General features: G+C 40.8%; 1 protein-coding gene across 1 annotated transcript; it reads right to left on the bottom strand.

The window, feature by feature from the left end:
• Window positions 1–580: 580 nt before the first annotated feature.
• On the bottom strand, window positions 581–9,904 carry LOC105380091. The gene is made up of 16 exons (XM_048625607.1): window positions 9,289–9,904; window positions 8,911–9,050; window positions 8,431–8,591; window positions 7,834–7,962; window positions 7,387–7,477; window positions 7,107–7,250; window positions 6,539–6,709; window positions 6,003–6,082; window positions 5,344–5,486; window positions 4,964–5,161; window positions 4,009–4,157; window positions 3,472–3,632; window positions 2,849–2,971; window positions 2,223–2,328; window positions 1,691–1,837; window positions 581–981 (listed from the first exon to the last, which is right to left on the bottom strand). Exons 1-16 carry the CDS (start codon window positions 9,665–9,667, stop codon window positions 610–612), a joined length of 2,694 nt encoding a protein of 897 aa, XP_048481564.1. The 5' UTR covers window positions 9,668–9,904; the 3' UTR covers window positions 581–609.
• Window positions 9,905–10,696: the final 792 nt, after the last annotated feature.

Below are 10,696 nucleotides of genomic sequence, written 5' to 3'. Positions count from 1 at the left end.
ATCTTGACTGACGATTTTGAAGTCATACTTATCACAGTTTGCGTGACCTCCGTCACACTTGCAGTCTTGGCCGGTGTGCATGACTCTAGCGTCGGTATACTCCAGTAGTTTGCTGACGCCCTGGTACACTGACTTGCAAGTTATCTGGATCTTTTCCCTCGGGAGTAGGAACATGTACTTCTTACCCTGGAGTTCCACCAAGTAGCAGAAGGGGATCTTCCCCACGGCGTAGCCCCAGTCCACGCTGGTGCCCGAAGAGTAGTACATCAGGTCTTTGATGCTTCCCACTTTGTATGTTCGACCCATTATGTCATGTATAGCCTGAGAATAGTGAATAGTAGGTATTCATCGTTTGCTGTCCATTTATGCTGTTTCTAAAAGTGTTCCGTATCAAAATGAAATAATGCTCTACTTACAACAGCTCGACTTATTTTTTATTTGCTGTTCCCGACAGGGTCCATAAAGTTCCTTATTTAATGTACCTATTGAACACCTGTAAAACTTATGGATGCAATAAATGATTAAGTATGATTGAGTATTGAGTACTATTACTTAAAACGTAAAATGAAAAAAATAACTTTACTGTGAATTAATCATTTGGTTTATTGTTTATCTTTTTCTACATTTGGAGCAGTGGAGTTCACCCAAGGTGATGCGTCCATTACTGGGCGTCACTGGCTCTTTTGGCTTATTGGGGTCCGGAGGAGCCTTGCAGCTACAAATGTGTAGCTCACCATTCTCTATTCTATTATCCACGTATTCCAGCAGTTTGTCTATGCCATGCCATATCTCTGAGCACGTCAAAAGTATTTCGTTCTTCGGCAGAAGAAACCTGTTATGCTTGTCCCGTAGCTCTATCATGTAGGAATAGGGAATGCCGGCGACGGCGTAGCTCCAATCAACACTGGTCCCTGAGGCGAAGTACATAAGGTCTTTTGTGCTCCCCACTTTGTATGTGTTACCGTGTGCGCCTAAAATCGCCTGAGGAGAAGAAATTTAAAATGCTGTTAATATTTGAAGCGGCTAGCGGCGGCGGCGCTGCGGCGATGTTTGTTGGTTCTACAACGTTTTGATGTAAACTGTGAGTGTTCCGAACCAAAAGAAATTTACCGTCGCATATTTACTTTCTACTTCTCAGGCAATTTTAACATGTCATTGTGTAAGATAAAGTTTGTGTGTTTGTACTGATATTGAAGTAGATACTAGAGAGAGTAGAGCTAGTTAAATTTGATTTTGATACGGAACACGGCATAGGTATCATACCAAATACAAAATTACAATAAAAATTAAAACATACGCGTCTTAAACTTGTACTTACATACATATTGCATAAATAGATAAGATGTGATATTCGACACACAGTATTAAAGGGGCTTTGACTAAGTTTGTTATAGAGCAGAACGTTCGTTTATAAAAGATAGTGTTCTGCGATTACGAGTACAATCAGCTGCATAAGTAGCTATACACTTTTGCACCTTGTCAAACTACCTACTAAATATAACGTCAATGTTTGAATGAATGAATAGGAAGCTTATGAGTTTGACTAGGTACAAAAGTTTATAGCTACTTTTGCAGTTGACTGTACACGTCTTGTACCTCGATTTTGCATAAATTCATAGGATATTGGTATTTTGACTAAGTTTTTAATGAAGCACAATGTTACATCAATAAATAAGGACATATGCCTCACCTTAGCCATGATGCTGCCGCCCTGCAGCAGCTCCACGTAGTCGGGGCAGGGCTCCGCCGTGTAGCCCCACGGGAAGATGATCACCTCCCCGTAGCTGTGGAACGACAGGTAGATGCAGAACGGCTTTTCTGCACTCAGTATTGTGTCCTGGAAAGGATTAGGATTCGGTTCAGACATGGTATGACTGCCGACTGGCTAGGGGTCACTCTATATGGCGAAAAACGAAGAGTCGGTGCCCTGCTGCTCAAGCAATGATTCTGTCCCGTTGAATTAAACGGGCCGATTGCACGACAGCTCTCGTTGGTTCGTTTTTCGTCAGCATAGAGGGGTTTTTGGGTTAAAAATTCTAGTCCGAAAGTATAATTTTAACAGTTTACTTCTCGATGGCTGGTCATTGTTAACGAAATACTTTCATCATCCTGCACCAGCTCTGTTTTTCAGTACATTGAACTGCACACCGAAAAAAGACTGATAAATCTTTACCCTGTATTTGTTTGTATAAGATATTATTTACCACGACAGTATTACTTACTCTAATAGCAGCACTTTCACTTTCAGAAAATGGTGCAGGACCTCTAAAGAAAATGTTTCCCGGATCAGTAGATGAGCCTTCTTCGTCTTTCTCTCCCCACCCTTTACTGTAAAAACACAAACAGATAAGGAACAAATTCTACAGTGACCTAGAGTTTTACTATAAATATGTAAAGAATATGAATGATTACTTGATAGAGCGGCAGTAGCTCAGTCAAGCACCACCACCACGCTTCTCACGCCTGAGATGAGGGTTCGAATCCCGGCGCTGACATGTACCAATCAGTTCTTTGTGAGTTGAAATGAGTTATTTATATCAAAATATATATACGGTGAAGAAAAACATCCTTAGGAAACTTATTGCATATATCTAGATTTATAATAATAATAATAATCATATCTAGATATGTGAACCATAATGTGGTCCAAGCTTAGGAAGGCAGTTTAGACCTTGGGAATATGCACAATGGTTCTACTCGAGCGAGCCAGGTGAAGGTCCTTACACCCCGAAAGAGAATAGAATGTAATATGAATGATAACCGGCAGAAAATGCTTTTAGCATTAAGTCCACCCTTTGTGCTTTTATTTGTAATATTTGTACAATAAAGAGTTAAATAATAATAATACCTGAAGTTCCTGTTAAGGTCAACGCCGACGCACTCGCCGAAGCGCGCGCGATTCTTCCTCCACATGCGGTCCGTCGTGTGCGAGTACTCGTACCCGTCCGGGTTCACCACCGGCAGGAAGTACCTGAGGAGAGGGGGGTGGTGGAGATAAGGAGAGTGGTGGGAAGGAGGAAACTGCCAGATCAAATAGAGGGGATTGTTGTTGTTCTAAGGTTCAGTCAGTGTGCGAGTACTCGTACCCGTCCGGGTTCACCACTGGTAAAAAGTACCTGCGGGTAGGGGGGTGGTGAGACGGGGGAGAGGGGTGGAGGAAGAGGGAGGGGGGCAGAGGTAGAGGGGGTTGCTAGAGGTTGCAAGGCTGAGAGAACTACTAGAGGCAGGGAAAACTACTAAAGACAGAAGAAGCCACAAGAAATAAACAGGGTAAAGGGTTGTGATAGAAGAAAATACTACAAACCGGTAGAGCTACTAGTTATGTAAGAATTACTAAGAACATAATATTAGGAAAGAAGGAACAGAAACAGAAACACAAGTCACTTCAACATCTTTTGTAACTAACAGATTTCTGTTTCGAAGCCACAAACATAAAAAAACCATGACTATATCGGTGCTTAAAAAACTTACCAATCCTTGGTGGCCAAGTGGCAGGGATGTTCATCAAACCCTCGAGCTATTTCATTGGCTATGTAGGTGACGACGGCGGGGCTGATCCACTCGCGCGCGTGGATGCAGCCGTCGAGCCAGACGCCGGTGTTGGTCGGCTCGCCGTTGGAGATCTTCAGCAGCTGATGTGAGAACCATAATAAAAGATATATATTTATCTCTTTCAAACTGGATTCACATACATACTCGTAGAACAGAAATAAATAGCACGATCGGCGGCCATAATTACTTAAAGTATTTTTTCCCAGACAACACAGATAAGAAAAATAAAGTTACGAAAATGGGTAAGGTATGAAAACAAAAATACAAAAAGAAGAAGGAAACAAAGATCAATAACAAAATGCAGGATACTTGGCACATTTTTTCTATCAACATCATAACATTTATTGTGCAATAAAAAACCTAACTTAAAAGGTGACGCCTTGACTCTTAAACTATAGGAGCACCTGTATGTCAGGAGTCAGGGCCTACTCGGCCTATCCAGAAATGGTCCCATACCTTGATCGGTCGTCCCTCGCTGGTCATGCCGATGTCACAGACACTGCACAGGTCCGGGTACTCCTGTGCCAGACCGTGCATGAAGTCGTAGATCACATCCAACCTGTGGTAGTTGGTCCAGTCCATCTTCTGTGTAGGCACTTGTTGCACTGTCGGGAATACAATACAATACTGTTTATATGTACCAAAAACATTGAGATACAAGAAAGTACACTTAATAAGAAAAACAGACCAAAAAGGGAGCATATTGCTTATAGCGATCTCTATTAGGTAACCTTAGGATGGAAAAGAGAGTTTAAAATTAGTTAGGAGGTGATAAGGGGACTTTAGAATATTTGTGTTTTCGATAAGAAATATTAAAATACTAACTATGATATGATGGTCTCTTCGTCACACGAGGAAGAAAGTGATAGTAATAATGATTGCTTTTATAAACCTAACGTTGAGTAATTAACTAATTACGTGAAAGATTGGAGACATAAATTAGGTAATGTTTGGGTTGTGTTACTTAAATTATTAAGGATAATTTGGTAATCATTGTTGTAGTGATGATTTATCATCACATAAATGAATTTTAGTAAAATAAAAAATCAATAGGTACTTATTTTTGTTTTGTAATGAAATTAATTATTTACACGAATTTGGATGTGGCGAGTCAACTAGATGTTTCAGTAAGTAGGTTAATTTAAAGGCTCACGGCGATTGCGGAAGTCTCCAGACTACGGCACATCTAATGTGTTGTAGTCAGGAAGACCTAGTGATAACGTGGCTATACCCATGTTTACATCTAACTACCCGGTAGAGTGGCGAGACAGTGTCCTCGGCCGATCCACGACCAATGAACGGATTACAATTCACCGAGTGCTCGGCGGAGGATACTGTCTCGGCCACTCTACTCAGTAGGTGTACTCAGGGTTTAACAATTACATAGATTAATGCATGTAAAATTTAGTACCCATAGAAGCAGTGCTATTATTCTCAGTTTGCGTTGCTAACTCCTTGTTCTTTTCTCTGTCGAGACGGTTGCCGACATCAGTGATGGCGACCGAGTAGGCGATCTCCCTCTCATGCAGCAGACCGGCCACGGAGGCAGCCCTCTTGCCATCCACCATGATGTCCACACTGCTGCTCTCTTCCTTCCATATGTTGATAGCTGGAAATATCGCCGCTTTATGACTTAGGAATATTCCTGGACTTCTGTACCTCGTAGTTAGGAGAATTTGCAAGAAATTCATTTTGGGAAAAAATCACTGGGAATTTTGTTGGAATTTTTAAAAATCTTTCAATAAATTGAAGATTACTTCAAGAGTATAGATAATAGAAGAGTAATCTAACCTCCTTCGGTGTCGAGTACTCTCAGGAAGCGGCGCTGGCCTAGCTTGGTAAGCTTCGCCTCCCATACTTGAGTTTTTCGCCGTCGTGGGGCCACTTTTTTATTTTCAATTAAACATTTACTTGTTAATTTTAATGGAATTAATGTTTATTTTGTATTTTGCGGCATGATGCGGATGATGGATGGCATTTTGTGGTACATGCTCATAGACAAGGAAAATTCTCTAGAAGTCAGAAGTTCATATTATATGGTTCATAGATAAGAGATAATGGGATAGATTTTATAGCTTTTGCAAGATTTTGTTCTGAGGTCACGAAAGGAAGTAAAGCTAAATAAATTCAATACTCAAAGGATTTATTTACACATTTAAATAAAATGATTTACCATACAATATTGTTTATGTTATAACTGCATAATACGAATAAAATGAGTAAATATGTAACAAAAAACCTTTTTTAAATAACATGAAAATGGCTGCCAGAGTTCATAAGACTTTTACAGGGGATTGCTAATGCTAAGTCGATGTATTCCTTTAAATTGGTGTTAGAGGAAGGTATTTCCAGTAAACTTAAAGGAATATATCGAATTACCCATCACCCATGTAAGTATATTATTGTCAATTGATCAAGATTCATCTTCCTCGGCTTCCTCCTCCATGTACTTCGTCTGCCAGCCAATAGCGTCGAAGTACGACATGAACGCGTGCAGGCACATGAACACCTCGTGCGCGCACTCCTCGATCTGCAGCCAAAATTTTGTTATTAAAAAAAAACAAACATACATAACAACAGACGAATTTAAACCTCCTCCTTTATTCGAAGTCGGGTAATCACTGCACTAACGCTGCGAGAGAAGGCTCTGTATAGCTTTTGGTCGGATGGCCGTGTGCGAGATGTACCCGCATGTTATATTAAGTATTTCATCTAGAGCTTAGTAAAAGTACCTTGGTGTTCTGACGAATAACTTATCTCATTTGCAAATGAGAAATGCACTATTCGCACAAAACTTTTGCCGTATTAATATTTTTTTTGGAATCAGTACCTAATGTGCATTTGACTGATAGATTATGCCGAATTGCAGAAAGGCACTTTACAATTTTAAATTTTCAGCGTTCAGCGTTCTTCTGCTAGATCGAACTAATCAAAGTTGGCTGATACCAAAATATACAGTTCAATCCTATATCAATCAAATCTTGACCTGGTCTTCAGGCAGATCGAACTTGTGCTCGTAGCTCCTGAGCTCGATGGTGTAGCAGTAGGGGACGCGGCCGCGGCCGTGCGCCCAGTCGGCGCTGGTGCCGGCCGCGCCGTACAGCACGTCCTTGGAGATGCCCACCTTGTACTGCATGCCGGTTGCCTCGTAAATTGCCTGAAGATTCAAACATTATTAAATGCCAACTACGCACTATTGCGTAGGTATGTACCAGTGATACGAGGTACCATGGCACGCAAAGGTTTAATGATAGTCTTTACGGCAACTTTTTTGGCGTGGGAATTACAGGATGAAAAGTAGCCTATGTCAGTCGCAAAGATAATATTAAGTACACTTCCATGGGTGGTTTTGCCGGTGTTAGAGTTTTTAATGAGGTTCGGGACGTTAATGATTATGATGATGAGCTTCTGATTATTACAGTGATAAAACCTTAATTATGCAGAATAGTAGTAAGTTGTACATTATAATTAGCCACTGTAGAATTCAAACATATTGATAGGTTCTAATGATTGGTAAGTATTAGTTACTGATAGATTGCTATGAGTCACATTACCTTAGACATATACGTGGATCCTTCGAGCAGATAGACATAGTTTTTACAAATCTGCCGAGTGTGGGAGTACGGGAACATAATCAACTGCCCAAAACTATGCATCGATATGTACACGGAAAATGGTATACCAGACGATAGCATATCCTGAAAATGGGTACAAGATTAGAAAAAATATGTGTTTTTACATCTGAAAAAGTAGCATTTCGGGTAGCCATCGCAAATATGCAAGCAACTCAAGTTATAGTATAGTTTATTAATAATTATGTATTGGCATACTGACTCGAACAGCGATAGACTCTGCTTCTGAGAAGGGATGCGGGCCGCGGTAGTTGGCGTGAGTTGGCTGGTTCTTGTCTGGGGCCCACCCGAGACTGGAAACAACATTCATATCATCAGCCCGTTATAGCAGAGAACCAAAGTAACTGACATCGGTCACTAGCTATGGCCAATGACTACCTGATGATAACAACGCCGCTCACCACCAAATCTAGGCGTTGTATTGGATGAGAATCGGAGCCCTGTTTTCGGGACGGAACGGTTTCGGTGCAGACGCACGGTTGTTTAGTAGTATAATTATACACGGTTGTTCAGAGTACTTAGTATGAATAGTACGTATAATAAAAAAAAACAAAAGACAACAGTTTTATTATGGGCATCCGCTTCGGGGGTTCACTTAACACAGCAGAGTTGAGCAGAGGCCCTAAAGGCGTGTTTGTTAATCGTGTACCTGAAGTTCCTGTTGAGGTCGACGCCGCAGCCGGGCACGCCGAAGTGCGTGGAGCGGTTCTTCCTCCACATGCGGTCCGTCGTGTGCGAGTACTCGTACCCGTCCGGGTTCAGCACCGGGACTATGTACCTGGCACATAATAAAATTGACGAAACATACCTACATTACATAGTAGGGATAAGGTTCTATTAGCTGCGGAAATGTATTTACGGCATTTCACAGCACCTGGCTCACTAGAACGGAACCTACCTGTGCATGTTCATGGTGTATGTTGCTTATACAAGTTCTGAAGTGCCTTTCTCAGCTTAAGTAGAACGCTGCCGCTGTAGGTGAGTTCATATATCCAGATATGCATGTTCCTGACGGGGTATTTACCTCACCATAATAGGGCTAGCCTGTTTGGCCTCCTTATAAACTGACAACCGTTCCCGATTAAGAAAGATGTTTTTCGGGAGGGATTTGAGTTCGATCTGTGTCGTTTGAAGCGGTGTCGGTGTTTATCCAAACGGGCTACCACCTCTCATACAGTAAGTAAGCATATCAAATAGTTACCTACCTAAAAACAAATGTAAAGTCAAGTAGGTATGTATGACTAACCAATCTTTGTTCTTAAAATAGGACGGCAAGGTCTGGTAGTTCCGTACAATTTGGTCGATGACGTAGGTGCACACAGCGGGCCCGATCCACTCCCGCGCATGTATCCCGGCGTCCAGCCACACACCGTAGTTACCTACTATGCCGTTAGATATTTTTATCAGCTGGAAAATAAATAAGCCATTTATCTACGTACTAATTTATTCATTTGTTGACAGCAGTTGGAGCTTTGAGATTATAGCAATAACGACCACGCTTGGTAAACTAACCGATAGATATCTCTAACCCGTTTGGGTAAGAGATATCTATCACACAGTCACACCACACCAAAATAATAATTATATACGAATTCTGTTTATATTTGCCCTGGCCGAGGATTGAGCCCGTGATCCTCGGTAAAGTAGTCAGTCAGAACTAACCACTGCTCCATTCGATCGTCAAGACAAGTCACAATGTCTACAATACTTATCAATGTTGCCTTACTTTGACCTGTCTGCCTTCAGCCGTGGTGGCGATATTGTACACACTACAAGTAGACGGATACTCGTATTCCAAAGTATTAAGGAATTTGTTTATCACATCCAAACGATGGAAGGTTTTCCAGTTCATGGTCGCGTTGGGGTCTGAAAAATTACACTCTTAATATATCTACCACCAGTAGGTAAACGTATTGACTCAATATTGTATTACTTTAGCCCGTTCCATGCTCTCTACGAGATGTTTTGTCTTGAGTCTCGACAAAACTATTCACTATTAAAACTACTGGTGAGCTCTGCCGAATAGAGTCTCTACGATCTCGTATTTTATCGAGAGTCTGGAGCGTGCTCAGTCTGAGTGTCCACTGCAGGGAACAATACGAACCTTTCACCGGTTCCCATCGTCCATAAATATTCAGCAACGGGAAATTGGGCAACTGCTGTGGCGGGGGCGAAGGGGGTGGTTTTACTTTCACACTAGAATGTCTTCTCACTGACGTTCTCTTTCTGGCTCTCTTCTCGTCATGAAGTTTAAACGACACGTATGAGTCGAACTTGCGGTTGGGAGTCAGTCTGGACTTGAAGAGGTACCGGTCCTCGTCTGACCCCCCTCTGCACCAGTCGCTGCTGGTGGTGGGGGTCTCCATAAACTGGACATGTTCTATGCTGGTCGAGCTCTTAGCTGAGCAGTCAGTCGTGAAGCCTAGTTGGTTGATGTCTGATCTTAATTTGACTGGGCGCTTTTTGGGTTTCTTGCGAATCATTTTGGATTGAATTGTTTGGGTTTTTTAGAATTTGAATTAATTAATTTGTTTAGGTTGTAGGTTAGAATTTTGTTTTGCAAAGATAATTTTAATTGATGTTACGGGAATCAAAATAATTAATTTAATTTCGAAATGTAGTAATTTAATTTTGAAACTTTACCATGTTTTTATATTTTTAACTATAATTTTACCATGTTTTTTATGAAGCAGTTCTTGCAATAATTTAGGATTTTACACGACTAGCAGGGGGGGTCAGTGCCTTAATGGCTGAACTTTTAGTAGAAGGTAGCGCCATCTATTTATATTACTCTTATTACCAAAAAAGATGTAAGATGGCGTTATGAACAAGACCATAGAACAATAACAAGACACATAGATAAGTAGTATTTGAATGTCAACATTGTCATGATCTATGGCTATTATGAAGAAATTGCGTGTCAGTGTCAGTTCAGTTGTCTTACAATGTCTCGCAAATAACATGTTTAATTTTTGTACATAAAAGCCTATATTATCGGTATATCGTTATTTATAAATTTTATATACAAATAAAAATGATGTGTCAAGAAAAAGCATCTCTATCCGCTAAAAGTGTTTTTATGAAATTCTTGCGACCTAACAGATTCCATATGGATCCAGGTTCCACGTGGTTCCACGGGAACCGAGCTGAAATGGCGGCACTGGCAAAAAGCATTCGACATCTTCATATCCGCTGAAGATTAAAATACTATGTGTACCAAACTGATAAATGTCGTCAAAGATTTGCCTCGCGAGGATAAATGATGCACTATTATCTTGGACGAAATGACTTTATCACTACAAGTGCATTATGATGCCGCTAGGGATCAATTGAAAGGATTTGCTTCTCTTGGGAAACATTAAACTAGCAAAACATGAATTGGTTTTCATGGTGAAAGGAATAAAAAAGGAATACACACACCCACTCGAATATTATTTTACAAGTGACATGAACAAAACTGAACTGAAACATTGTTATATGCGAGGTAATAAATAATTATACAATAATTTGTT

Source organism: Plutella xylostella, chromosome 3, assembly GCF_932276165.1.
Source record: "Plutella xylostella chromosome 3, ilPluXylo3.1, whole genome shotgun sequence".
Lineage (NCBI taxonomy): Eukaryota > Metazoa > Arthropoda > Insecta > Lepidoptera > Plutellidae > Plutella > Plutella xylostella.
The sequence above is the reverse complement of the archived record's forward strand: the minus strand, read 5'-3'. Positions and strand labels throughout refer to the sequence as shown.

Excerpts from the sequence above, each read along its gene's own strand:
- LOC105380091 (XM_048625607.1), bottom strand. The coding sequence starts at position 9,667 with ATGATTCGCAAGAAACCCAAAAAGCGCCCAGTCAAATTAAGATCAGAC. Across the intron at positions 9,051-9,288 it reads ACGATGGGAACCGGTGAAAG|ACCCCAACGCGACCATGAAC; the intron begins GTTCGTATTGTT and ends GTAATTTTTCAG. Across the intron at positions 982-1,690 it reads GCGGCAGCATCATGGCTAAG|GCGATTTTAGGCGCACACGG; the intron begins GTGAGGCATATG and ends TCTTCTCCTCAG.